The sequence below is a fragment of the Caenorhabditis elegans genome, chromosome II (assembly GCF_000002985.6).
Source record: "Caenorhabditis elegans chromosome II".
Classification (NCBI taxonomy): Eukaryota; Metazoa; Nematoda; class Chromadorea; order Rhabditida; family Rhabditidae; genus Caenorhabditis; species Caenorhabditis elegans.
In genome coordinates, this window is record NC_003280.10 from 14,857,237 (window position 1) to 14,884,588 (window position 27,352).

General features: G+C 34.1%; 4 protein-coding genes across 6 annotated transcripts; 3 read left to right on the top strand and 1 right to left on the bottom strand.

Annotated features, from left to right (window-relative positions):
* The first annotated feature begins 22 nt into the window (after positions 1–22).
* Positions 23–9,358, top strand: rbm-28 (RRM domain-containing protein). Its single transcript, NM_064676.7, has 5 exons — positions 23–208; positions 272–1,304; positions 3,728–4,040; positions 5,779–5,970; positions 8,999–9,358. The coding sequence occupies exons 1-5, from the start codon at positions 25–27 to the stop codon at positions 9,101–9,103; spliced, it is 1,827 nt and encodes a 608-aa protein (NP_497077.2). The 5' UTR covers positions 23–24; the 3' UTR covers positions 9,104–9,358.
* Positions 9,359–9,529: 171 nt separating this feature from the next.
* On the top strand, positions 9,530–12,435 carry gpx-2 (the record flags this gene model as incomplete). 2 transcript variants are annotated; one of them, NM_001381665.2, is made up of 4 exons in its annotated part: positions 9,530–9,539; positions 10,401–10,506; positions 10,605–10,691; positions 11,456–12,430. In NM_001381665.2, 4 exons carry the CDS (start codon positions 9,530–9,532, stop codon positions 11,790–11,792), a joined length of 540 nt encoding a protein of 179 aa, NP_001368229.1. In that variant the 3' UTR covers positions 11,793–12,430. The 2 variants fall into 2 exon arrangements, with proteins under 2 accessions (NP_001368229.1, NP_001366911.1); NM_001381666.1 differs by lacking the exon at positions 9,530–9,539 and having other exon boundaries at positions 10,427–10,506; positions 11,456–12,435.
* A 272-nt stretch (positions 12,436–12,707) lies between these two features.
* R05H10.3 lies at positions 12,708–25,818 on the top strand. Of its 2 annotated transcripts, NM_001027098.4 has the most exons (8): positions 12,708–12,824; positions 13,462–13,571; positions 13,718–13,868; positions 15,364–15,679; positions 17,356–17,682; positions 22,685–22,953; positions 23,798–24,141; positions 25,374–25,818. In NM_001027098.4, the coding sequence occupies exons 1-8, from the start codon at positions 12,713–12,715 to the stop codon at positions 25,518–25,520; spliced, it is 1,776 nt and encodes a 591-aa protein (NP_001022269.1). In that variant the 5' UTR covers positions 12,708–12,712; the 3' UTR covers positions 25,521–25,818. The 2 variants fall into 2 exon arrangements, with proteins under 2 accessions (NP_001022269.1, NP_001022270.1); NM_001027099.4 differs by lacking the exons at positions 13,462–13,571; positions 13,718–13,868 and having other exon boundaries at positions 25,374–25,810.
* Positions 18,866–19,917, bottom strand: Y53F4A.2 (uncharacterized protein). Its single transcript, NM_064679.4, has 3 exons — positions 19,865–19,917; positions 19,581–19,814; positions 18,866–18,946 (listed from the first exon to the last, which is right to left on the bottom strand). Exons 1-3 carry the CDS (start codon positions 19,874–19,876, stop codon positions 18,911–18,913), a joined length of 282 nt encoding a protein of 93 aa, NP_497080.2. The 5' UTR covers positions 19,877–19,917; the 3' UTR covers positions 18,866–18,910.
* Positions 25,819–27,352: the final 1,534 nt, after the last annotated feature.

Below are 27,352 nucleotides of genomic sequence, written 5' to 3' on the forward strand. Positions count from 1 at the left end.
TTAGAAAAAATTATATTTTCAGAAATGAGTCGCGGTGGATTCAGGAGTTATGGGTATAATTCTTCTTCTGGTGGAGGTTATGAAGGAGGCTATGGAGGAGGCTATGGCGGAGGCTACGGCGGATACAGCCAAAAACGAAATTACAATGATTGTGAGGAGGATGGGGAGCAAAAATACGCTGAAACAGAGCAATTTGAGCACAGAAATCGTAAGAACTCCCTGATTTTAATTTTAAAAAATCAATTTTTAAAATAATTTCGTGTTTTTTCAGCAAACCGCGAGCCTCTCCAAAAACGTGCGAGGCCAGAAGCCACTGAAGGTGAAAAATCAGCGATTCGGAAGCGTTTCGAGCAGGCAAAGCTGAAAGAGTGGCGTCTTATCATCAGAAACCTTCCATTCAAGACAAAAAAGGAGGATCTGCAGAATTTATGCTCAAATATCGGAAAATTCGTGGAAATCGTGCTTCCACCGTCGAGAAAGGACCCAAAAACTTGCGCAGGCTTCGGCTTCATCCAGTTTGTCGAGAAGGCCGACGCGGAGAAGGGCCGCGAGTTTTTCAACACGAATAAGGTGCTCGGCAGGTCGGTGGCTGCGGATTGGGCGCTGGATAAGGACACTTACGAGACGAATGCTCATGAGGAGAAGCAGCATTTGAAGAAAGTGGTGAAAGTGGAGAAGGACGAGAAGCCGGAGGAGAAGAGCAAGAAATTCGATGAGGAAGAGGGTGAGGAGGAATCCGAAGGTTCGGAGGATGGATCAGAAGCTTTCGAAGCTTCCGAAGCTTCCGAAGACGACGAGGATGACGAAGAACCAGCTAAGAAACCAAAAAATCCAAAAGCCCAGCTCAAAACCGACGAATCTATCACAGAGGGGAAGGTGGTGTTCCTGAGAAATCTGTCCTACGACACCAAGGAAGAGCTCATCAAGGAAGAGCTCTCCAAGTTCGGAAAAATCGATCTCGCCATCATTTGCAAGTACAAGGACAGTGGCCACTCCAAGGGAACCGCATTCGTCCATTTTTCCACACCAATTGAGGCTTCCAACTGTATTGAGGGTGTCGAAGACGGTGTTATTATTGATAATAGGCTTGTGAAGGCGAATCTGGCGATTCCGAGGAAAGAGGCGGCTGATATGGAGAAGGAGAAGCTCACCAAGGTGCCAAAAGACAAGAGAAATTTGAGATTGGCCAGATTTGGACTGATTCGTGATGGAACTGCGGCGGCGGCCGGGATGAGTAAGGATGATGCGGCGAAGAGGGAGAGAATTGCTGAGGCGATGAGGAAGAAGCTCGAGAACACGAATATGTGAGGGTTTCCTGAAGAAAAATCGGATTTTCAGCCATTTTTTCACAAAAAAAAACGGCGAAGTTCTGTAAAAATCCCGTTTTTCGGTCATTTTTCCCGAATTTTCAGCCATTTTTTCACAAAAAAACGGCGAAATTCTGTGAAAATCCCATTTTTCGGTCACGTTTACTTGATTTTCAGCCATTATTCACATTTAAAAAAAAACCGTGAAATTATGTGAAAATTAAATTTATCCGTTGAAATTTCGAAAAAATCTCGTCCCTCGGTTATTTTTTTCCGGATTTTCAGCCATTTTTTCACAAAAAAACGACGAAGGTACGAAAAAATCTCGTTTTGCGGTTATTTTTCCCGGATTTTCAGCCATTTTTTCATTAAAAAACGATAAAATTTCGAAAAAAAATTCCGTTTCTCGGCCATTTTTTCTCTAATTTTCCGCTATTTTTTTCACTATAAAACGGTTAATTTCGAAAAAAATCCCATTTTTTCCGGATTTTCAGGCATTTTTTCACTAAAAAACGGCAAAATTTCAAAAAAATTCCAAAAAAATATCGGTCATTTTTTCACTAAAAAACTATGAAATTTCGAAAAAAATTCCGTTTTTCACCCATTTTTTCTCTAATTTTCCGCTATTTTTTCACTATAAAACGATTAATTTCGAAAAAAATCCTATTTTTTTCTGGATTTTCAGCCATTTTTTCACAAAAAAAACGGCGAAATTCTGTGAAAATCCCGTTTTTCGGTCATTTTTACTTGATTTTCAGCCATTTTTCACATTAAAAAAAACGGTGAAATTATGTGAAAATTAAATTTATCCGTTGAAATTTCGAAAAAATCTCGTCCCTCGGTTATTTTTTTCCGGATTTTCAGCCATTTTTTCATTAAAAAACGATAAAATTTCGAAAAAAATTCCGTTTCTCGGCCATTTTTTCTCTAATTTTCCGCTATTTTTTCACTATAAAATGATTAATTTCGAAAAAAATCCCATTTTTTCCGGATTTTCAGGCATTTTTTCACCAAAAAACGGCGAAATTTCAAAAAAAATCCCGGTTATCGGTCATTTTTTCCACTGATTTTCAGCCATTTTAGTATAAAAAATCGGCAAAAATCTGTGGAAATCCCGTTTCTTGGCCATTTTTTCCGGATTTTCAGTCATTTTTTCCATTAAAAATCGGCGGAATTCTGTGAGAAACCAATTTATCGGTCATTTTTTCTCAGATTTTCTGCCATTTTTTTCACTAAAAAACAATGAAAATTCGAAAAAATCCTGGTTATCGGTCATTTTTCCCTGATTTTCAGTAATTTTTTCACTAAAAAACGGCGAAATCTCGAAAAAATCCCGTGTCTCGGCCATTTTTCCCTGATTTTCAGCAATTTTTCACAAAAAAAAAACGGTAAAATTTCGAAAAAATCCCGTTTTTCGGTCATTTTTCCTTGATTTTCAGTCATTTTTTCAATGAAAACAATGAAATTTTGAAAAAAAAACCGTTTCTCTGTCATTTTTCCGGGATTTTCTGCCATTTTTTTCACTAAAAAACTATGAAATTTCGAAAAAATCTCGTTTTGTGGTCATGTTTCCCGGATTTTCAGCTATTTTTTTTCACCAAAAAACGGTGAAATTCTGTGAAAATCCAGTTTGTTGGTCATTTTTCTCGGATTTTCAGCCATTTTTGCCCTGAAAAAATATGAAATTTCGAAAAAATCCCGTTTCTCGGTCATTTTCCCGGATTTTTAGCCATTTTTCACTAAAAAACAGCGAAGAATTGGCTTTTTTTAAAATTGAAACAGGGAAATTTTGTAGAAAAAAAGGAATTTATCTCTTCAAATTTGAATAAAATCCAGTTTTTAGCTATTTTTCGCTCAAAATGCGCATTTTTCACGTCAAAAATTGGAATTTTTCGCTAAAATGTTCATTTTTACCCTCAAAAAGTTGAGAAAAATCTCATTTTCTCTGAAATTGCAAGAAATTTACAAAGATTAGTGATTTTTACTCTTGCAAATCGAAAAATTCCGACCAAAAATATAGTTTTCTTATTGAGCAAAATTTGAAAAATTGCTAAAAATCACTAAATATTCGATATTTTCGCTAATTTTGGCCAAAAAATTGGCTAAGTTACAAAAAATCCCAGAAAAAATGAATTCTCACCAGTCTTCAGTAGGAAGTCGGATAAAAATTGGGAGTTTCGTTTGTAAATTCAATTTTTTCCAAAAAAAAAAAAAATTAAAAATTCTCGTTTTAAAACTCAATTTATCTGCAAAATTGACCAAAAATATAGTTTCCATTCCAAAATGTTTTTAAAAATTATTTTGAAGAAAAAAATTGGAAAAATCCCATAAAAAGTCAATTTTTCACCAGTTTTTTTTCAATTTCTACTGAAAATTTCAGTTTTCCCCAATTTTTCCGCAAAAACCTCTAAAAATTCCAGGTTCATCTCGCCAGTCCGTCTTTGCATTCACAATCTCCCCCAGAAAATCAACGACGTGAAGCTCAAAGAACTGGCTCAAAAATTCACGTCACCAGGAGCTCTGATCACCGAATGTCGTGTCTGGATGGACAAGAAGCGTCTGACACCTGATGGAAAGCCCAAATCTTCGGGATTCGGATTTGTGGCATTTAAAGAGCACATGCACGCGTTGGAATGTCTCAAAAAGCTCAATAATAATGCGGAGACGTTCCACAAGGATCATCGTCCGATTGTCGAATTTTCTGTGGAGAATTTGCTCGCCTTGCAGGCCAGAGTACGTGAAAAAAATAATTTTAATATCCAAGATTTTCACTAAAATTAGCTTAAAATTTGTCAATTTTGCCAAAAAAAAAATTGATTTTTCTCACAAAAAAAAACACCAAACTTCTGAAAAAGAAATCTTTTTTTTTGAATATAAATTTCAAAAAAATCCCGGTTATCGGTCATTTTTTCACAGATTTTCAGCCATTTTAGTATTAAAAAATCGGCAAAAAATCTGTGGAAATCCCGTTTCTTGGTCATTTTTTCCGGATTTTCAGTCATTTTTTCATTAAAAATCGGCGGAATTCTGTGAAAAACCAATTTATCGGTCATTTTTTCTCAGATTTTCTGCCATTTTTTTCACTAAAAAACAATGAAAATTTGAAAAAATCCCGGTTATCGGTCATTTTTCCCTGATTTTCAGCAATTTTTTTCACCAAAAAACGGCGAAATTATTTGAAAATCCCGTTTTTCGATAATTTTTCCCAGACTGCCAGCCATTTTTTCACTAAAAACGGCGAAATCTCGAAAAAATCCCGTGTCTCGGCCATTTTTCCCTGATTTTCAGCAATTTTTCACAAAATTTTTCACAAATTTTGGCCAAAAAATTGGCTAAGTTTTAAAAATCGGAAAAAAATATAAAAAATAATTTTAAAAATCCAGGATTTTCACTAAAATTAGCTAAAAAATTGTCAATTTTGCCAAAAAAAAATTGATTTTTCTCACAAAAAAAAACGCCATATTTCTGAAAAAAAAACCTTTTTTTTTGAATATTTTACCTAAAAATGATGTTATTTCAGTAGATTTTTCGAAAAAAAAGAACAAAATAGACATAATTTTTAATTGAAATTTGCTGAAACGTCGAAGTTTTGTTTTTTTGAAATGTTATGAAAAAATTTTTAAGTTAGAAAATTCCTTTAAAAAATTCGAAAATTGACACAGGGGTGGGCGAAAAACGGTTTTTTCCGGCAAGTCGGCACATTGCCGGAATTCAAAATTTCCGGCAAATCCGCAAATTGCCAGAATTGAAATTTCTGGCAAATCGACAAATTGCCAGAATTGAAAGTTTCCGGCAAATCGGCAAATTGCCAAAATTGAAATTCTGGCAAATCCGCAAAATTCTGAAAATGAAAATTTCTGGCAAATCGACAAATTGCCAGAATTGAAAGTTTCCGGCAAATCGGCAAATTGCCAAAATTGAAATTCTGGCAAATCGGCAAATTTCCAGAATTGAAATTTCCGGCAAATCTGTAAACCAGCATACTGTCGGAATTAAAAATTTCCGGCAAACCGGCAAATTGTCGGAATTGAAATTTCCGGCAAATTGGCAAATTGCCAGAATTGAAAGTTTCCGGCAAATCGGCAAGTTGCCGGAATTGAAATTTCCGGCAAATCGACAAATTGCCAGAATTGAAATTTCCGGCAAATCTGTAAACCAGCATACTGCCGGAATTAAAAATTTCCGGCAAATCGACAAATTGCCAGAATTGAAATTTCCGGCAAATCCGCAAACCGGCATAATGTCGAAATAAAAAGTTTCCGGCAAACCGGCAACTTTCTGAAAATGAATATTTCCGGCAAATCGGCAAACCGGCATACTGTATTTTTTTTCCTAAATTTTTGCCGCTCACTCCTGCTGTGACATATTTTTACATTGAAAAAAAGAAAAATTATAAACTAGAAATAAATAAATAAAAACTTTAAGATTCCCCAAATTCCCCTGAAAAACCTTCAATTTCCTATTTTTCCAGGCCCGTCGAAACGTGAAAAACACTACAGAAAAGATGAGCGAACGTGTGGTAAACGAGAAGATTCGTCAACAAGTGAAACAGTCGATTGGCGAAGTTCATACTGCCGGAATGAAATTCTTGCCGAAATTCACCGGAAAAAAGATTCGCCACCGAAATTTAAGCGGTCGTGCCAAGAAGAACGTGGATCGAGTGGTAAGAGTTTTGGCATGGCGCCAGGATTTTTTTAAGAGAAAAATCCCGATTTATTACCTAAAATTAGCTGAATTTAAAGGAAAATTGAGTTAAAAATCTTGAAAAACGCCCGAAAAAATTGAAAAAAAAATGTTCAAAAATTCTCGTTTTTCGTCGAAATTTAAAAAATCAGATACTTGACTTAAAAATGAAATTTAAAAAAAACACAATTAAATTATTTTTCCCATTGAAAACAGGAAAATAGTTTTAAAAAAAGAAGAATGACTTGTTTTCTATGAAAAACTCAAAAATTCTTGCATAAAAAATTGAATTAAATTCTTTTCAATTTTTCCGTTGGAAAATTGGAAAAGTTTCGTCGATTTTTAAAGAATATTTTTGATAATTTTGAAATTTTTCATAGAATTCTCCATTGTTCTCCACTATTTTCATGTTTTTCAATTACATTTTTCAGCAATTTTCGCGTCCTTTTTAATAGGCTTACAAATTGTTCCAGAGTGTTTTTAGAAAAAAAAAACCAAATTTTGCTGAATTCCCAGAAAAATTGAGTTTAAAATCTTGGAAAACGCCAGGAAAATTAGAAAAATATCCAAAAAGTTGGGATTTTATTCAAAATTTTTAAAAATCAGATACTTGAAATATATTTTAAAAAAAATTCAATGATTTTCACCATTTAAATTAGTTTAGAGAAAAAACCCAAGGAAAGTCATTATCCATTTTTTTCCCACTGTTTTCCCGTTTTCAAAAACATTCTTCAGAAATTTAAGCGTATTTTTTTTGTTGATAGATTTGCAGGTTTTTCAAAATTTCTGTAATTCCAGCCAAAAAAATCCAAAAATAGAAGAACACCGAACCTCAAAGATTAAAGTCCAAAAATCTCCATTTTTCCAATGCTTTTCTATGTATACTTTTCTCACCGAAAACAGAAAAAAAAACTCAAAATTGGATGAATTTCCACAAAAATTGAGTTCAAAATCTCGAAAAAAGGCCAAAAAAATTAGGAGAAAATTTTACAAAAAATCCCTAAAATTTGGAAAATATTCAAAAAAGTTTTGAATTTTTCGAAAAAAAAACTGATCAATTTCCAATTTTTTTTCACTATTTTCCTGCGTTGCAATGAAAATTTTCAGCAATTTCAGCCAAAAAAATTCCAAAAATAGTAGAACACCAAACCTCAAAGATTAAAGTCCAAAAATCTCCATTTTTCCTATGTTTTTCAATGTCTATTTTCCCCTCACCGAAAACAGAAAAAAAGTGGCAAGTAAACAATTTCCGCTGACTTCTCTGCTGTCTCTTCAGGCATCAACACTCCATATGTAGTCTCTTCAGGCATCAACACTCCATTGTAGTCCCTCCCTCCCGCCTCATTCTAGAAACAACTTTTGCTGACAAAAATTGAGAATTATCATCATTCTCGAGCAATTTTTAGAAAAATATCCAAAAAGTTGGGATTTTATTCAAAATTTTTAAAAATCAGATACTTGAAATATATTTTAAAAAAAATTCAATGATTTTCACCATTTAAATTAGTTTAGAGAAAAAACCCAAGGAAAGTCATTATCCATTTTTTTCCCACTGTTTTCCCGTTTTCAAAAACATTCTTCAGAAATTTAAGCGTATTTTTTTTGTTGATAGATTTGCAGGTTTTTCAAAATTTCTGTAATTCCAGCCAAAAAAATCCAAAAATAGAAGAACACCGAACCTCAAAGATTAAAGTCCAAAAATCTCCATTTTTCCAATGCTTTTCTATGTATACTTTTCTCACCGAAAACAGAAAAAAAAAACTCAAAATTGGATGAATTTCCACAAAAATTGAGTTCAAAATCTCGAAAAAAGGCCAAAAAAATTAGGAGAAAATTTTACAAAAAATCCCTAAAATTTGGAAAATATTCAAAAAAGTTTTGAATTTTTCGAAAAAAAAACTGATCAATTTCCAATTTTTTTTCACTATTTTCCTGCGTTGCAATGAAAATTTTCAGCAATTTCAGCCAAAAAAATTCCAAAAATAGTAGAACACCAAACCTCAAAGATTAAAGTCCAAAAATCTCCATTTTTCCTATGTTTTTCAATGTCTATTTTCCCCTCACCGAAAACAGAAAAAAAGTGGCAAGTAAACAATTTCCGCTGACTTCTCTGCTGTCTCTTCAGGCATCAACACTCCATTGTAGTCCCTCCCTCCCGCCTCATTCTAGAAACAACTTTTGCTGACAAAAATTGAGAATTATCATCATTCTCGAGCAATTTTTGAGCTTTTTTCGGCGTATTTTGTATTAATTTGTCACTTTTTTTGACGGAAAATTGTATATTTAATAGGTTGTCTTGGGAATTTTAACGTAATTTTTCGTGAAAAAATCGGTTTTTTTACGTTTTCAAGTTCCTGAAATTCTAGGAGTAGCTTTTATTTTTTTGCAGCAATTTTTGACGCTGAAGCTGTTTTAATCTTATTTTTTGCTAATTTTCAACAAAATTTCCACTTTTTGACCCAAAAAAAATCTGGAAAATACGAAAAAATGAAAAATATTTTAACAGTTTTTTTTTTTAATTCTAAATTTAAAAGAAAAATGTATATTTTTGAAATTCTGAAATAAAAAAAGAACGAAATTTTTAATTAAATTTTGTGAATAAAAAAATTCAATATATTTTTGAAATTCCCGTGTATGTTTAATAAAAATGCGCAAAAAAGGCAAAATTTCGATTTTGTGCAAATTAAAAAAAAATTTTTAACTAAAAATTCAGGAAAAAACCGAAAAATCGCCTATTTGCAACCAAAAAATTGGCGGTTTTTAGTATTTACCCCTAAAATAATTTTTCAAATTAGCGAAAAAAAATCTTCAAAAATAAGGCCAAATTTTCATTTTTAGGGAAAATTTCGAAATTCCTCTATTTTTTTACCGAAAAATCGACGATTTTTTCATTTTTCCGCTACAATCATTTTTAAAAAAATTATTTTACTCATTTTCTCGAATTTTCAAAAAAAAAAAAACCGAATTTTCTTACAATTTTAAATTATTCATTCAACATTTTTTTTCAGAAAGCCGCCAAAAACTCGAAACAACCGGAAATGCCGACGAGTGTTGGGAAGAAAAAGAAGGCGATGAAGAAGAATGTCTCGAAATATTTGTCACTTTCCACCTAAATTTTTTCCTCAAATTTTCTCAAGTTTTTGGAATTTTCGATATTATTTTTAAAGGATTTTTCAAGGAGATTTTCGCTGGTTTTTAGGGTATTTTAGAGGAAATCTCCCCCTTTTAATGCATTTTTCAGCTAATTTCCCCCTAATTCCCAACAAAAATCTCCAAAAAATTCCAATTTTCATTGTTTTTCCCCAGTTGTTATTCATTGATTTTTACGTCACCTTGTTTTTTTTTTGTTGAAAAAATTATTTTTGTTTTTTTTTTCGAATTTTTCGCCATTATTTCTCAAACTATTCGTTTCCGGTTAAAACGAAAATTAAATATCTGAATTTTCTCGTCTCTTTCATCTTATTTTCCCCCTCTTTTCAGCTGAAATTCCCCCCCCCCCCCCCGAAAATCTGAAATTCCAGTGAAAAATTGACAAAAAAATGTTGTCAGGTTGGTTTTTGAGCTCCTCTCTGAAATTTTTGCTCCGTGTGCTCTTGATAGTTTCCATGGAAACTTCTTACAAATCCCATTATTATCCACCTGTCCGCTCGTTTTCTAACATTTTCTTTAAAATTTTCTACATATTTTCTCTCCAACCACCTTTTTCTAACTCTGAAATTCTTTAAAATTGATATTTAATTTTTGGGTGATTTTTTGTGGTGGAAAATTTAAAAAAAGTTTTTAAGCCAAAACCCAGAAAAAACATTAATAAAAAAAACTGTGAGAAATATAATTTTCTGGAAAAAATTACAAAAACAAAGCTTTTTTCGAACATTTTATTTCAAAAATTTCCGAAGTTTTTAAGCCATAATTTAGAAAAAACAAAGAACAGTGAAAATAATTTTTTCAGAAAAAAATTTAACCACTTTTGCTTTTGGAATTATCACAATTTTGAAAAATTCAGAAAAAAAAAATCTAAACAAGCTCGATTTTCAGAGAATTTTTAATTATTTTTTTCCCAACTTCTCTATTCCAAATAATCACTTTGAAAATTCCATTTTTCACCAAAAAAAAATCTCCGAAAGTTTTAATTCTTTACTTAATTTTTTCTCAATTTCCAGCTGCATTTTTGAGCCAAAGTTTAGAAAAAAATCACAAAGATCTCTGAAAAATATAATTTAATGAAAAAAAAAGTATCCACTTTTGCTTTTGGCTTTATCAGTTTTAAAAAATTCAGAAAACAAAAATCAGAATTTTAATTGCAATTGTTTCCCCTAATTTCTCCATTTCTCATAATCACTTTGAAAATTCCATTTTTTAACTAAAAAATCCCCAAAAATTGTTTTAAAATTATAATTGCTTACTTTTCAGCCGCTCGTCGTTTCATCTCACTCTCAACCGCATCCGCAATGGCATCAGTTCACGGAATTACTGTCAAAAATGCTCAAGGAGAAGACACTCCACTCTCCAACTACCAGTACGTAGGGGAATCTTGTAGAATTCTGAATTCTGGGATTTCTGCTGAAAATTGAGCTTTTTGAGCCATTTTACGTCTAAAAATCCCTTTTTTTGCAGAGGAAAAGTTCTAATCATTGTCAACGTCGCTTCACAGTGCGGACTCACCAATTCCAACTACAACCAGTTCAAGGAGCTCCTCGATGTGTAAGTTTGGAGCATTTTTAGCGGAAAAAAAAATTAAATTTTCGCTTTTACCGGGAACTTTCAGCTCAAAAATGAGATTTTATTTAGAAAAATATAAAAAAAATTAAATATTGCAGAAAAAATGAATAGGATTTTTTGCTAAACCAAAAACAAAAATAATTCGAAATTTGAAAAAAATTTAGAATTTTTTAAATAAAAAATTCTAAATTTTATATATTTTTCGACATTTTTGCGTTTTTTTAAATTTTAAAACATAATTTGCCAATTCTTCCTCAAAAAAAATTTTCTTGACGGAAAATATGTGTTGCAAATTTACAATTAATGTTTCAAATTATAAAACAACGAAAAAATGAAGAAAACCCATTAAAACAGCCGGAAAACTCAAAAATCCCGAAAATGACGTCACTCATTTGCGCGGGAATTCAAAAATAAATAAATAATTCAGCCGTTTTGTAATTTTTTTTTTTAAATTAAAAAAAAAAAATCATTAAAAAAATTAGAAAGCTTTCATAAATTTTTTCACTGTCTTTTACTTTTTGACCAAAAAACACTTTTATCAGAAGATTTTCGAGTGAAAAAAAAATAAAAAATAAACTTTTACAAAAATTTAAAAAATTATAAGATTTTTCTAAATTTTAACTTTAATTTTTTTTCGATTTATGAGCAAAAAAAAATCATATTCATCTTTTTTTTGCAAAATTAATTTTTTTATATTTCAACAGCAAATTTTTTAGAAATTTCCTAAAATTTCCTTTTTTTTCAAGGTACAAAAAAGACGGACTCGAAGTTCTCGCATTCCCGTGCAATCAATTCGGTGGTCAGGAACCATCATGCGAGATCGATATCGCCGCGTTCGTCGCCGACAAATTCAAATTCGAGCCAACCCTGTTCCAAAAAATCGACGTAAACGGAGACAACACTGCTCCACTGTACAAGTTCTTGAAACAGGAGAAGGGCGGATTTTTGGTCGACGCGATTAAGTGGAACTTCACGAAATTCCTCGTTGGCAGAGATGGTCACGTTATCAAGAGATTCTCACCGACTACTGAGCCGAAGGATATGAAGAAGGATATCGAGGCCGCACTTCAAGCCAAACTTTAAATATTTTTTTTGAGCTGAAAAAATGGAGAAAAATCGAGTGAAAACTTGGGAAAATTCGATAAATCTAGGAATTTCTATGAATTTTTGGATTTTTTTCGAAAAAATTTGAACAATTTTGCTAAAAATCTATGAAATTTCAGATTTTTTCCAATTTTTCCAAAAAAATTCAAATAATTATTTATTTTTTGAATTTTCTCAGAGTTTTTGTTCCGACTTTTCTGAATTCAAAATTTTTCACAATTTCAACAAAAAAATTCAAATTTCCCAGATTTTTTTGAACTTTTTTCGAGAATTTCACTAAAAATTTATGAATTTTACAGATTTTTTTGCAGAAAAATTAAATTTTCCGGTTTTCTCAGCTTTTTTTTTTCGAAAATTTCACTAAAAATCTGCGAATTTTACAGATTTTTATTTGCAGAAAAATTAAATTTTCCGGTTTTCTAAGCTTTTTTTTCGAGAATTTCACTAAAAATCGAATTTTCCAGATTTTCAATTTTTTTCCCTCATTTTCACTCAATTTTCTCCTAATTTTTTTCCACAAAAACCCCGTTCCTAATTTAATTTCTAAGTACTCTAGCTTTTCCCACTTCTCGCTTTGTAAATATCTATTTTTGCACAAAAATAAAGTAAAAAATTTTTGCAAAAACGTTTTTTTTTCAAATTTTAACATCTTTTTCTTGTCATCATTGTGCTGTCAATTTTCGCAGAGTTTCCTACTTTTTGTTGCTGATTTTTAATTTTTTTTTCTCTAGTTTTTGAGGTTTTTTTCTGGAATTCCACGTGGATTTTACTGGAGATTACACTGATTTTTAAAAATCAATTTTTTTTGGAATTTAGTGAGATAAAATCGAAAAAAAATTAGCTTTTCCTCGATAAAATTCGATTTTTTAAAAGATTTTTCAATAATTATTTCAGACAAAATGGACCTTTTACTAGAACGGCTCGTCTCGATTTGCTCCGTGTACGATGAGCTCCCGCATTCATTTGACGACACACTAATCGATAAACTCGTCGATAGCATTCAGTTTGAAGGTTATTATACATTCCTGGAATATTGGCGCAATTCAGTTTAAAGGCGCATGGGACTTTTTTCTCAAATTTAAAGAAAAACAATTTTCCGGCAAATCGGCAAATTGTTGGACTTGAAAATTTCCGGCAAATCGGCGAATTGCATTAATTTAAAATTTCCGGCAAATTAGCCAATTGCCGGACTTTAGAATTTCCGGCAAATCGGCGAATTGCTGAAATTGAAAATTTCGGCAAATCGGCAAATTGCCGGAGTTGGAAATTTCCGGCAAATCGGCAAATTGCAGTAATTGAAAATTTCCGGCAAATTGGTCAATTGCCGGACTTTAGAATTTTCGGCAAATCGGCGAATTGCAGTAATTGAAAATTTCCGGCAAATTGACCAATTGCCAGAATTGAAAATTTCCGGCAAATCGGCAAATTGTTGGACTTGAAAATTTCCGGCAAATCGGCAAATTGTTGGACATGAAAATTTCCGGCAAATTGTGATTTTTCACATTTTTTTGATATATGAAAATATTTAAAGAAAACGGGAAAATTACAACAAAAAAAACTCAGTGTTTTGCATTTTGATATCCGGCAAACGACAAACCGGCAATTTGCCAAAAATGAAAATTTCCGGCAAAGTGGCAATTTTTTGCAGAGACAAGCCTCACAGTGGTTCGGAATTTCGTTCGGAGCATCGATTTCGAGAGTAAATGCATTCCGATTCAGATGGTCATTCGGTTGCTCGACGAGGCGATGACCAAGCATGTAAGGGAATCGGGATGGAATTTATAAAAGTTCGGGGAAAATCACAATATTTTGGCGCGAAAAAAATGCAAAAAAATTGCACAAAAATCACAATTTTCGAGCTCTAAAACTAAAAAAAATTTTTATTTTTCAAAAAAAAATTCCAGAAATTACACGACGACGACCTTGTGCTCGAATTTATTCAAGGAAGTGAAGCTCTTCTTCCCCAATCCCGTCCACTGAAGCTTCTGGATGATCTTTTCAAGCTCTATGTCAATCCAGATGTCTTTGCGATTCGAAAGCCTGAAGCATGGCTGTGTAAGAATCGATTTTTGAGGAAAATTGATGGAAAAATGAAGAATTTGGCTACAGAAACCTTGAAAGTTTCAATGAAATTAAGGAAATTAGTGCGAATTTTTAAAATTTCTAAAAATTCAAGATTTAAAATTTTCCGCCAATTTTTGCATGAATTCTGGAAAAAATTAATTATATCAACATTATTGATTTTTTTTTGCACAAAAAAAATATATCCGAAAATATTAATAATTCTTAATAATTCGGAAAAATTAAAATTCTTAATTTGAAATTAACTTTTTTTGCCAAATACCTGAAACAGATATTTGTGAGCGTCGACAAAATCGACAATTTGGCAGTTTGCCGATTTGCCGGAAATTTTAAATTCCGGCAATTTGCTGATTTGCCGGAAATTTTCAATTCGGGCAATTCGCCAATTTTCCGGAACTTTTTTTCAATTCCGGCAATTTACCGACTTGCCGGAAATTTTCATTTTCGGGAAATTGCCGATTTGCCGGAAATTTCAAATTCCGGCAATTTGCTGATTTACCGGAAATTTTCAATTCGGGCAATTCGCCAATTTTCCGATTTGCTAGAAATGCTCAATTCCGCTAATTTGCCGATTTGCGGGAAACGTTCAATTCCGGTAAATTGCCGATTTGCCGGAAATTTTTAATTCCGGCACTTTGCCGATTTGCCGGAAATTTTTAATTCCGGCATATTGCTGATTTGCCGGAAATTTTCAACTCCGGCAATTTCCCGATTTGTTGGAAATGTTTAATTTGGGCAATTCCGGCAGGTTGCCAATTTGCCGGAAATTTTTAATTCCGGCAAACTGCATATTTGCCGGAAATTTTCAATTCCGGCAACTTCCCGATTTGCCGGAAATTTCCAACTCCGGCAATTTGCCGATTTGTCGGAAATTTTGTAATTTCAGCAATTTGCCGATTCGCCGGAAATTTTCAATTTCAGCAATTTGCCGATTTGCCGTAAATTTCCAATTCCGGCAATTTGCCGATTTTCCGGAAATTTTCAATTTCAGCAATTTGCCGATTTGCCGGAAATTTTCAATTTCAGCAATTTGCCGATTTGCCGGAAATTTTCAATTTCAGCAATTTGCCGATTTGCCGTAAATTTCCAATTCCGGCAATTTGCCGATTTGCCGGAAATTTCCAATTCCGGCAATTTGCCGATTTGCCGGAAACTTTCGTTTTCGGCGAATTGCCCATTTGCCGGAAATTTTCTATTCATGCATTTTGCCGGTTTGCCGGAAATTTTCAATTCCAGCAACTTGCTGATTTGCCGGAAATTCCCACTTTCGGCACTTTGCCGATTTGCTGATTTGCCGGAAATTTCAATTCCCGCATATTGCCGATTCGCCGGAAATTTTTAATTCCCGCATATTGCCGATTTGCCGGAAATTACAATTCCGGCAATTTCTTGATCGGCCGAAAATTTTCATTCTCAAAAAATTCAAAAAAAAACCAAAAACAAAAAAAATGTTTTTTTTTAATTTCAGCCGTAATCCGCTGGGCTATCAACGAGATTGACCAGGAACACACATCCGTATTCCTCCGCCGTCGATATTCTGACTTCATCTGTCAAGTACCTTCCACAGAAGCTCGCCGGCTCCTTATCATCTCTGGAGCAGTGGAAATATTCGCGAGAAGAAGCCGCGCGAGCCCATCTTCGTGTATTGCCGATGCGGCGACACAGATCCTCAGCAGATATGCTATGGATTTGGCAGCCGAGGAATGTATCACTTATGTGGAGAGTTTGAGAAATTCGCCGAGGCAAGGCGAGAGGTCGCTGAAGCTTCTTGTCAAGTTGAAGGAGTAAGGGATTTTCAGGAATTTAGAAAACAAAAATTTTAAATGTTGCTAAAAAGTTACCTAAATTTTATTTAAAATTAATGTGAACAAATTTTTTTTTAGTAAAAAATTTTATACCTCAATTTTTTCATTAGTTTTGAGGTTTTTTTTCATTTGGAAATTCGATTTTAAACGTAATTATGTTTTTTTCTTAATTCACTCAAAATTTTTTAAATTCCGAATTCTTTTTTTTTTGTTAAAAATGTGAATTTTTAATTTTTTTTTTAAATTAATTTTTTACTGACTTTATAGTGGTAAATTATCAAATTTTTTGTTGAAAAAAAATCGATTTTTTCTAGATTTGATAATTAATCTTTTTTTTTTCAAATTATTGCGAAAAAAAATTAAATTTTTTTTTGAAATTCCAATTTTTATGCCATTTTTTGAATTTCACTGTTTCTCAGATTTTTTTTTCGAAAAATATCGATTTTTCTAGATTTGATAATTTTTCACTATAAAGTCTTAACATTTTTTTGCAGATTTTTCTAATGCGGAAGTGATTTTAGTGAAATTTCTAAAAAAAAAAGTGCATAGGAATTTTCAAATATATGACTATATTTTTACTAGAAATTTTTAGATTTTTTACCAATTGTAATGTTTCGGCAAACGGCAAATCGGCAAATTTTCGGAACTGAAAATTTCCGGCAAGTCGGCATACTACCGAAACTCAAAATTTCGAAATTTGCCGATTTGCGGAATATGCCGAAAAAAAACGGCAATTACCGAAAAGTTTCGGCAAATTGTGGTTTTTTTTTTTGGAAATTTCAGAATTTCAATTTTAATCGTTTTTTTTTTTGAAAAGTGAGCAAATTGAAATTGAAAATTTCCAGCAAACCGGCAATTTTCACAAATTGGAAAGTGCCGGTAAATCGACAAACTGGCAATTTGCTGGAAATAAGAATTTCCGGCAAAGTTGCCGAGTTTGTCGACAAAAAAATTGCCTAGCTGGAATTGAGTTTTCAGCTTCTCAAATTAAAAAAAATTAATTTCTATTATATTTTTAGGAATTTTTGAATCGATATTCTCAATTTTGAAAAAAAAAATTTTTTAATCAAATTTTTCCTACTTTTTTGGTACTTTTTTTCCAATTTTTCGAATTTTATTTCTGGCACCCACCTGCTCAAAAGACCCGTCACCTCCCCAATAGTGATCTTAATCTCTCATAAAAAACCCGCTAGATATCCGGCAAATCGGCAAACCGGCAAATTGCCGGAATGAAAATTTCCGGCAAACCGGCAACTTGACGATTTGCCGAACTTGAAAACAAAATAAAATTACAGCCCACCCCTGTTTTATATATTAAAAAGTTTCACAATTACCGTGCAAAACTTCCAAAATCTAAAAATTTTCAATTTTGGCACTTTGCCGATTCGCCAAATTCGCCGAAAAAACGGCAAAATTGTACGTATCCTATGAATGATCATACATTTACGGCAGGTTGATATCCGGCAAATCGGCAATTTTCTGAAAATGAAAATTCCGGCAAATCGGAAAATTGCCGGGATTGAACATTTCCGGCAAACCGGCAATTTGCCGATTTGCCAAACTGCAATTGCCGCCCATCCCTGATTTAATTACAAAATCAACTGTCTACCGAAAAATCTTCAACATTTTTGGAAAAAAATTATTTTTTTTTACAGAATCCACTCAAATCTGACAATTCCGCTGACACCTGGCTCATGGTCGAACGAGTCGAATCGCGTTGACGTCATCAGTCTCCTACTCGCCCTGAATCCCAATCCATGTGACGGAATCGAAGCCTACCGTGATAATGATCATCTGATTGAGAATGTGGATCAACTAATCGATATGCTTCTCTATTCGCCAGCCGTCAAAATTTATCATAAGACGAAGATTCTGCATCGGATGAATGAACGACATTTTAAGACGTTTTTCGAGCAGTTGATCGTTGATGTTAAGATTGAGAGCAAGATTACTATTGGGGAGGTGACGGGTCTTTTGAGCAGGTGGGTGCCAGAAATAAAATTCGAAAAATTGGAAAAAAAGTACCAAAAAAGTAGGAAAAATTGGATTAAAAAATTTTTTTTTTTCAAAATTGAGAATATCGATTTAAAAATTCCTAAAAACATAATAGAAATTAATTTTTTTTAATTTGAGAAGCTGAAAACTGAATTCCAGCTAGGCAATTTTTTTGTCGACAAACTCGACAACTTGCCGGTTTGCCGGAAATTCTTATTTGCAGCAAATTGCCAGTTTGTCGATTTGCCGGAAAATTTCAATTTGTGAAAATTGCCGGTTTGCTGGAAATTCCCAATTTGGGGAAAATTGCCAGTTTGCCGAGTTGTCGGAAATTCCCAATTTCGGCAAATTGCCGATTTGTCGGAAATTCCCATTTTCGGCAAATTGCCGGTTTGCCGATTCGCAAGAAATTTTAATTTCCATCAAATTGCCAGTTTGTCGATTTGCCAGGACATTCCAATTTGGGCAAATTGCCGGTTTGCAGGAAATTCCCGATTCGGGCCAATTGCCGATTTGCCGGTTTGCCGGGAATTTTTATTTCCAGCAATGATCCAGTTTGCCGAGTTGTCGGAAATTCCCAATTTGGGCAAATTGCATATTTGCCGGAAATTCCCAATTTGTGCAAATTGCCGATTTTTTCGGAAATTCCCAATCTGTGCAAATTTCCGATTTGCCAGAAATTCCCTATTTCGGCAAATTGCCGATTTGCCGATTTGCCGGTTTGCCGGATATCTTTTTGCCGGAAGTTTTTAGACGATTTTTTTTTAAAGACGGAAACACTTAAAACTGCTTTTTTGAAACATTTTCCCGTTTTCTTTTCTAAAATAGATGTAGGAACATTCATAGAATGCGCACAATTTTGCCGATTACAATTGAAATTCTAAAATTTCCAAAAAAAAAATTATTGGCGGCTTGCCGATTGCCAAAAACTTCCAAAACCGGCAATTGCCGAAATTGCTGATTTGCCGGAAAATTGTTTGCCGAAAATTTTCGGCAAATCTGTGTCTCATTTTGGATTGATCTACGTTGATCTACAAAAAATGGGGAAAAAACCAGCATTTTTCGTAGATCAAACCACAATGACACAGCCTGACACCACGTGCCGGTAGATGTCCGGCTCTGGCGAACCACATGACCTCCTAAATTTTTCAACTTGCGACAGACAAAAAACGGGACATTTCAAAAACTTTATTATCATCAATTGAACATGGAGAGCTATTGTGGGATGGCGAGCTCCTCGTAGTTGCCCTCCTAAAAAAATGTTGTTTTGTCTTTAAAGGTGGTGTAGTCGAATTTTTAAATTTTTTTTATTAGACTCAAAATTGTCTGAAAACACCGAATTTCATGATGAAACTTCTTGAAAACTTTTCAAAAAAAAGTTATGGCCTCTTGAAAAATGGCCTAAATTAGTGAAAATTTGAAATTTGACCAACTTATCATTGTCGCGGCTGCTGGAAACAATTTTTTTTGAAATTGTCGTCTAATTTTGGTTATAGATTTTAATTATCTTGCGTTTTCAGCTTCATTAAGGTATTTAAAAGTCGATGGACGAAGAGATTTGTCAAATTTTTTTCATCAATTCTCTTCGTCCATCGACTTTTAAATACCTATATAAAGCTGAAAACGCAAGATAATTAACATCTATAACCAAAATTAGACGACAATTTCAAAAAAAAATTGTTTCCAGCCGCTGCGACAACGATCAGTCGGTCAAATTTCAAATTTTCACTAATTTAGGCCATTTTTCAAGAGGCCATAACTTTTTTTTGAAAAGTTTTCAAGAAGTTTCATCATGAAATTCGGTGTTTTCAGACAATTTTGAGTCTAATAAAGCAATAAAAAATTCGACTACACCACCTTTAAACAAATGCCGAAAATAACCCACATCCTCTTTCTTTGGAGCCACTGGCTCTTCCTTTTTTGACGATGGAATGTCCTGTTTCTTCGAATCGAATGAGTCGCTTTTTCCGGCTCCACCAGCTCCACCAGCTCCACCAGCTCCTCCAGCGGGCGCTGCCATAGGCTTAGCGGCGGCTTTTGGCGGAGGCGCTGGCTTCTTCTTACCCCCACAATTGACCAGCACAAATGGCAGTGCATTGAGAGTTAATAGCATAATGATCTGGAAACGAGAAGCTTGGAAAATATCAAGAATTCTGACAGAAAACTCACTTGCGAGATCATTATTATTTTTTCGCTTCCGAGAGTTATTGAATCTTGTACAGTGAGAAGATATGAATTTTATTGATTTTCGGAGGCTTTATATATGAGAAATTGTGGGGGGAGAAAGTTCACGGAAATTCAAAATTCAAAGGTTGAAATTTTTTAAAATTTTCTATCTTTTTAGAATTTTGGTTCTATTACATTAACATTTGATTTGTGGCATTGGAATTGCCGTTCGGCAAATTTCGCAAATCGCAAAATTTAATTGCCGGTTTACCGATTTGCCGGAAGTTTTTGGCGTGCCTTTATGAAATTTATTGCCCGTTTTCTTTAGATATTTTCATATAATTTTCTCCCTTTTCAAAAAAGATGTAAGAACATTCTTAGGAATTTTGCCGATTGAAATTGAAATTCTGAAATATCCAAAAAAAAAGTGCAAAACCACAATTTGCCGGAAATTTTCAATTCCGGCAAAAAAATTAAAAAAATTAAAAATTCCAGAAACTGAAGAAACATGAACATTTCTGATGTTTTGGATTCTTTTTTTTTATTAAAAAACCAGCCGCTGCCCGCGCCTACGGCGCGGGCAACGACTGGCACTATTAAAAGTATTTGACACACATACCTTCAATCACTCAAAAAATTTCTCATCATGAAAAAAACTTGAAACACTTAAAACGCGGTTTACTGGCACTGTTACATGTATGTATTTTTCTACGATATGCATGTTTCAAAAATTCACAGACAGTATGAAAACTTTCTGTTACTTTTTGACCAAGACAGTAACCTTACAATACCACTACAGTACCTTGACATTATCCTCCACCGACTCCTAACCCAATACCTCTTCAAAGGACAAAAAGTCAAATTTTCCAAAACTACAGTAACCCTACCGTATACCTACAGTACCCCTATAGTACCACTACAGTACCTTGACTTGATCCCCGATCAACTCCCAAATAACTACCTCTTCTATGGCTCTAAGCTCAATTTTTCGGAACATTCCAGAATTTTCCCGATTTTTCTAGAAAGTTCTGGAACATTCGAGAATTTTTTCAAAATTTCCAGAAATTTCCACAGAAAATTTAAATTTCCCGCCAAAATATTTTTTTTCAGAAAATTTAAATTTCCCGCCAAAATATTTTTCACAGAAAATTTAAATTTCCCTCCAAAATATTTTTCACAGAAAATTTAAATTTCCCTCCAAAATATTTTTCACAGAAAATTTAAATTTCCCGCCAAAATATTTTTTTCAGAAAATTTAAATTTCCCGCCAAAATATTTTTTTTCAGAAAATTTAAATTTCCCGCCAAAATATTTTTTTCAGAAAATTTAAATTTCCCGCCAAAATATTTTTCACAGAAAATTTAAATTTCCCTCCAAAATATTTTTCACAGAAAATTTAAATTTCCCTCCAAAATATTTTTCACAGAAAATTTAAATTTCCCGCCAAAATATTTTTCACAGAAAATTTAAATTTCCAGCCAAAATTTTGGGTCTTACCACGGTGGGTCTCACCACGATGGGTCTCACCACGATGGGTCTCACCACGATGGGTCTTACCACGATGGGTCTCACCACGATGGGTCTCACCTCGATGCGTCTCACCACGATGGGTCTCACAACGATGGGCCTCGCCACGATGGGTCTCGCCACAATGGGTCTCGCCACGAAGATCTCGCAGCAACATTTTTTTAAATTTTCCAGAAGGTTCTAGAACAATCCAGAATTTTTTCGAATTTTCCAGAAAGTTCTGGAACATTCCAGAATTTTCTAGAATTTTCCAGAAGGTTCTAAAGCTTTTCAGAATTTTCCAGAAGGTTCTGGAACATTCTAGAATTTTCCAGAAATTCCCAGAAGGTTCTGGAACATTTCAGAATTTTCCCGAAGTTTCCAATTTCCCTTCCAAAGACGGAAAGTCAATTTTTCCCAAACTACAGTAATCCTATAGTACTCCTACAGTACTACTACAGTACCCCGACCATATTCCACTACTAACCGCAAACCTATATCTCTTCAAAAGACAAAAACACAATTTTTCATAAACTACAGTAATCCTACCGTACTCCTACAGTACCTCCACAGTACTACTACAGTACCCCGACCATATCCCACTAATAACTCCAAACCTATATCTCTTCAAAAGACAAAAACTCAATTTTTCCTAAACTACAGTAATCCTACAGTACTCCTACAGTACCTCTACAGTACTACTACAGCACCCCGACCATATCCCACTACTAACCCCAAACCTATATCTCTTCAAAAGACAAAAACTCAATTTTTCCTAAACTACAGTAATCCTACAGTACTCCTACAGTACCTCTACAGTACTACTACAGTACCCCGACCATATCCCACTAATAACTCCAAACCTATATCTCTTCAAAAGACAAAAACTCAATTTTTCCTAAACTACAGTAATCCTACAGTACTCCTACAGTACCTCTACAGTACTACTACAGTACCCCGACCATATCCCACTACTAACCACAAACCTATATCTCTTCAAAAGACAAAAACACAATTTTTCCCAAACTACAGTAATCCTACCGTACTCCTACAGTACTCCTACAGTACTACTACAGTACTACTACAGTACCCCGCCCATATCCCCCTACTAACCCCAAACGAATATCCCTTTAACAGCCGAAAACGCCTTGCCTTTGTAAGCTATGACGTCACTTGTTAACAAACGGACACTATTTTTTTATATATAGGTAATGATATTAAAAAAAAACAAAAAATTTCAAATAAAAAATAATTAGAAAAAAGTCAAATAAAATTGCCAAAATTCCATTTTTATTCTACATTCCAAAATCCTTCCAGCTTGGCTCCCCGTGCATCCCACCAACAAATGGCACAACTCTTCGAATCGCTTGGTGGCCGAGTTCTCGAGTCTCGTTCTCTGCTCCAAGAGCTCTTCCGAATTTACGGCCCGGATGTTTTCGAGTTTCCCGAGTTCAGCGACTTCAAAAATCGCCTCCGCACACTTTTGACGAACATGATCAGAACGTCGATGCTGGAATCAGCTTGGGAACAGACTGATACTGCACTGGAAATTGCATACATTTTCCCGTGCTTTTTGCCGGAAAATGGTGTGTTTTGGTGGAAAATTGAGGAAATTTTTGGATGTTTTTTGGTGAAAATTGATTTTAAAAAATTAAAAAAACCAATTTTATGTGGAAAGACAAATAAATTAAAAAATTTATTGCAGAGATAAATTGAAAAATATTTTTTTCTGCAAAAAAAATCAATAGATTTGAATTTTGTGTCATTTTCATCTGAAAAACCAAAAAAAAATGTTCAAAGATTTCGGGGAAAAAATTCTGATTTTTTTAAAAACAAAATTGAATTAAAAAAATAATTCAAAAATTGTTTTAAAAAATTAAAAAAAAAAGGATTTTCACTTAAAATGCCGACTTCTTAAATACTCGAACAGAAAACAGCAAAGAAAATGAAAGTTTCCGGCAAATCGGAAATTTTCCGAAAATGAAAATTTCCGACAAATCGGCAATTTGCGGGAGTTGAAAAGTTCCGCCAAATTGGCAAACCGACAACTTGCCGAATTTGCCAAAAAAAACTTTTTTTGAATTTTTTTAAACGAAATTTTTAAAAATTATTTTTGTTTTTGCAAATTTATGAACAAAAAAACTATTTTTAAATTAATAATTTTCTCTAAAAACAGAAAATGCTCCTCAAAAAAAATTGTTTTTCCAATTAAATAAAATTATCTTTTCATTTAATACTGCAATTTTTTTCAGCTTGATTTTCAGTACCAGCAAATTGCCGGAACTGAAAATTTCTGGCAAATCGGCAAACTGGCAAATTGCCGGAAATTAAAATTTCCGGCAATGTATATTTTTTAATGTAGAGAAAACAATACAAAACCAGAAAAATTGCGAAAAACTAAAAAAACTCCTATATGTTCATATTTTACAGAAGACATCCAAGCCCTATCACAAAACAACCGTAACTCCCCATACGTGATGTGCTCGGTGCTGAAACTAATGCGTGATCATTACGGAGGAATCCCGGAAGATCTCATTCGACACTTCCTTCTCGAATCGGCCGATCCTGCTCCAAAACTGATTTGCATGAAGTACCTAAGCAACCCGGACTTTTTCGATTCGCTGTCTGCAGAGGAGCTGGAGAAATATCTCGACGCTGGGCTGTCCGATGATGGAATGGAGATGCGACAGGAGGCGATAAAGCTCGCAGAAAAAGCTCTCGGAAAGGCTCAGCTCAAGGATCGGGTGATCGATGTGATCACAGAGTATAAAAATGTGCGTAGGAAATTCATAATTGCTGCGCAAAATATCTCGTAGCGAAAAATACAGTAACCCTTTAAATGAGTACTGTAGCGCTTTTATCGATTTACGGGCTGGATTTTGGAAATTAATTAAAATCATTTAATGATCGATAGAATGTTAAAATTGAGCAAAAAATCAGAAAAATAGATCCCGTAAATCGACACAAGTGCTACCATAGTCATTTAAAGAGTTACTGTAGTTTTTGCTACGAAAGAAAAATCACTGACTAGGCAATAGAAAGTTGACCACAAAATAGTTTTTTTTTCGTCGAAAAACAGAATTTCAAAATTTTGGTCGTTTATCTCTTAGCCGGTGCGGCATTTTTTTTTTTTGGCAAATTCGGCAAGTTGCTGGTTTGCCGGAAATTTTCATTTTCGGCAAATTGCCGATTTGCCAATTCCAGGATATTTTTTTTACAAAACCGAACCAATTAAATTTTTTTGTCAATAAATCGGCAAATAAGAAAATTGCCGGTTTGCCGATTTGCCGGAAATTTTCAATTCCCGCAATTTTCCGATTTGTCGGAAATTTTGATTATCGGCAAATTGCCTGTTTGCCGATTTGCCCATTTTCGGCAAATTGCCGGAAAAATAGATGTAGGAACATTCATATAATGCGTACAATTTTGCCGATTAAAATTGAAATTTTGAAATTTCCAAAAAAAAAATGGGCAAATCCACAATTTGCCGTTTTCCCGGTAAATTCGGCAAATCGGCATATTACCGGTTTTCCGATTCGCCGGAATAATGCAGTTCCGGCAATTTGCCGATTTGCCGAATTTTTCATTTTCGACAAATTGCCGTTTTCCGAGTAAATTCGGCAAATAGGAAAATTGCCGAATCGCCAGAAATTTTCATTTTCGGCAAATTGCCGGTTCGCCGTTCTGCCGGAAAATATCAATCCCAGCAATTTGTCGTTTTGCCGGAAATTTCATTTTCGGCGATTTGCCAATTTGCCGGAAATTGTCAGTTTCGGTAATTTGCTGATTTGACGGATTGTTCATTTTCGGCAAAATGCCTGTTTTCCGGAAATTTGCAGTTCCGGCAATTTGTCGATTTGCCGATCTTAAAATATGCTTATTAATTAACGCAAAATAAACTATACACTATAATCCCAGCTTCTGTTACAAAAAAGTTGGAAAATTTAAAATTTTAGCGGCTCTTTTTTTTTCTGAAAAGTTTCTGAAAAATCTCATATATTTCCAGGATCGCTGGCTGAGTCGCTATGTCCGACGTCTCCTTTGCGAAGAGCTCGCACCGCAGCCGGAAAACGAGTCGATTCTAATTCTCCGTCAAATGCTCTCATCCCTGAATGTCCATGCGAATGAGGACGAAGTCAAGGACTGTTATTAAAATTATTTCTATTTATCAATTGCTTATCACTTATTACTGTCTTCATAATCTCAATATCCCGGGTGCTTTTATCGGTTATCTAGGTATCACTATGTGCAGAATCCCCAAACTATTTCCAATTAATTCCCCCAAACTTCCTTAGAAATGTTCCCAATTTTCCTCCTTGAAATTGAAATCAATCAAATCCAATGAAAACAATAGTCAATTACACCATCTTCCCCGCTTTGGGACTTTTTTTTCATCCTGGAAGGTCACAAAACCACCTCTCCCTCTTTATATAAATGATTACTCTTTTCTGTCTCACTGTCTCATTTCAATTAAACTCTCTCTTCCTTGGAAGGGCGAACTAGTTCTATCATGTCTAATTATGTCCTATAAGGGGGGTTACGGTAGAAAGTTGTTTGATGAACGAGATTGATTGGAACTTTTTTGAATTGAATCGGGGGAAATTGAAGGGTGACAATAGTAGGTAGGTAGGCAGGTAAGCTTGCAGGCATGCCTACCTGCCTACCACCTATTTTCTAGATAGACATTAGGTAGGCAGGAATGCTTGAAAGAAGGTACAAGGTAAACTTGTGTATTAAAAACATTTCGAAAAATTATGTCTTCCAATAGTAGGCTTGTAGGCAGACATGCTTACATATTGCATACTTCCTAGGTAGGTGGTAGGCAGGCAGAAATGCCTGAAAAAAGGCACATGATGAATTTGAGCATAAAAAATCGAAAATTTCAAAATTTTACGGCTTCCAATAGTAGGTTTGTAGGCAGACATGCACACATACCACCCAATTCCTAGGTAGGTGGTAGGCAGGCAGACATGCTTGAAGGAGGCACAGGGTAAACTTGCGCATAAAAAATCGAAAATTTCAATATTTTACGGCTTCCAATGATAGGTATGTATGTAGGCAGGCCTGCCTGCCTACCGCCTATTTCCTAGTGTTGGGAAGTCACGTGAACGTCCTGTGTGGCACTAACGTGTTCGCCCGGACGTGAAGATCTTATCACAACATTCCCCGTATTGGTTATTTATTATGATGACAATTCAGTTCTTGATTTTCTCGAGTATCTAATATACTCTTCTATCCTGCACACCTGCTTACTACAATATTGCTTATTCCTTGCTCAATAAACTCTTCTTATTCAATATCAATACATAACACCTAGGTATGTGGTAGGCAGGCAAGTATGCTTGAATAAAGGCACAGGGTGAATTTGAACAAGAACATTATTACCAGAATAGATTTTTTAGTTCGAAAATTTGAAAAAAATATTTGAGTGGTTTTGAGGAATTCCAAATTTTTACGGCTCCCTATAATAAGTCTGTAGGTTTCAGGCATCCCTACCTGCTTGCCGCCTATCTTTCTGATAGGGGTTATGCTTTCGTATAACTAATATAGTATATGTAGACTTGTTCCTCTGAAAATTCGAAAAATTTCAAAAAATGATTTGAAGATTTTTTCCGGCAAATTGCAGGAATTAAAAATTTCCGGCAAATCGGCAAGTTGCCATAGTCCCTACTGTCACCTATACTCCAAAAAAGACTCCCTTAAAAATAAAGATCTCACATTTATCAATCTCTCACCTTCATACATTCCAATTGTTTTTTCTCTCTCTTCAATTGACCATCATCAAAAAGGAAAAGCCGAGGTGAATATCTCCAGCTGTGATTTCGGAATTTGGTTCGGTAATCCATATTCCGTGTCGGCATGCCTCAAGAGGTGTTTTTTCGGCAAAACTGTCATTTTAATCCAATTAGGCAAAAGTTGACACTTTTCCCATAGCCATATCATTTTTCAAGGGCAACTTTGGAAGAAGTCGTAGAGTTTGGTTTT

Coding starts and splice junctions, on each gene's coding strand:
- rbm-28 (NM_064676.7), top strand. CDS start 25: ATGAGTCGCGGTGGATTCAGGAGTTATGGGTATAATTCTTCTTCTGGT. Junction 209..271: donor GCAATTTGAGCACAGAAATC/GTAAGAACTCCC, acceptor GTGTTTTTTCAG/CAAACCGCGAGCCTCTCCAA. Junction 5,971..8,998: donor AGAAGAACGTGGATCGAGTG/GTAAGAGTTTTG, acceptor ATTTTTTTTCAG/AAAGCCGCCAAAAACTCGAA.
- R05H10.3 (NM_001027098.4), top strand. CDS start 12,713: ATGGACCTTTTACTAGAACGGCTCGTCTCGATTTGCTCCGTGTACGAT. Junction 13,572..13,717: donor ACGAGGCGATGACCAAGCAT/GTAAGGGAATCG, acceptor AAAAAATTCCAG/AAATTACACGACGACGACCT. Junction 17,683..22,684: donor GTGACGGGTCTTTTGAGCAG/GTGGGTGCCAGA, acceptor AAATCCTTCCAG/CTTGGCTCCCCGTGCATCCC.
- Y53F4A.2 (NM_064679.4), bottom strand. Junction 18,947..19,580: donor TGGCTCCAAAGAAAGAGGAT/GTGGGTTATTTT, acceptor ACATTTTTTTAG/GAGGGCAACTACGAGGAGCT.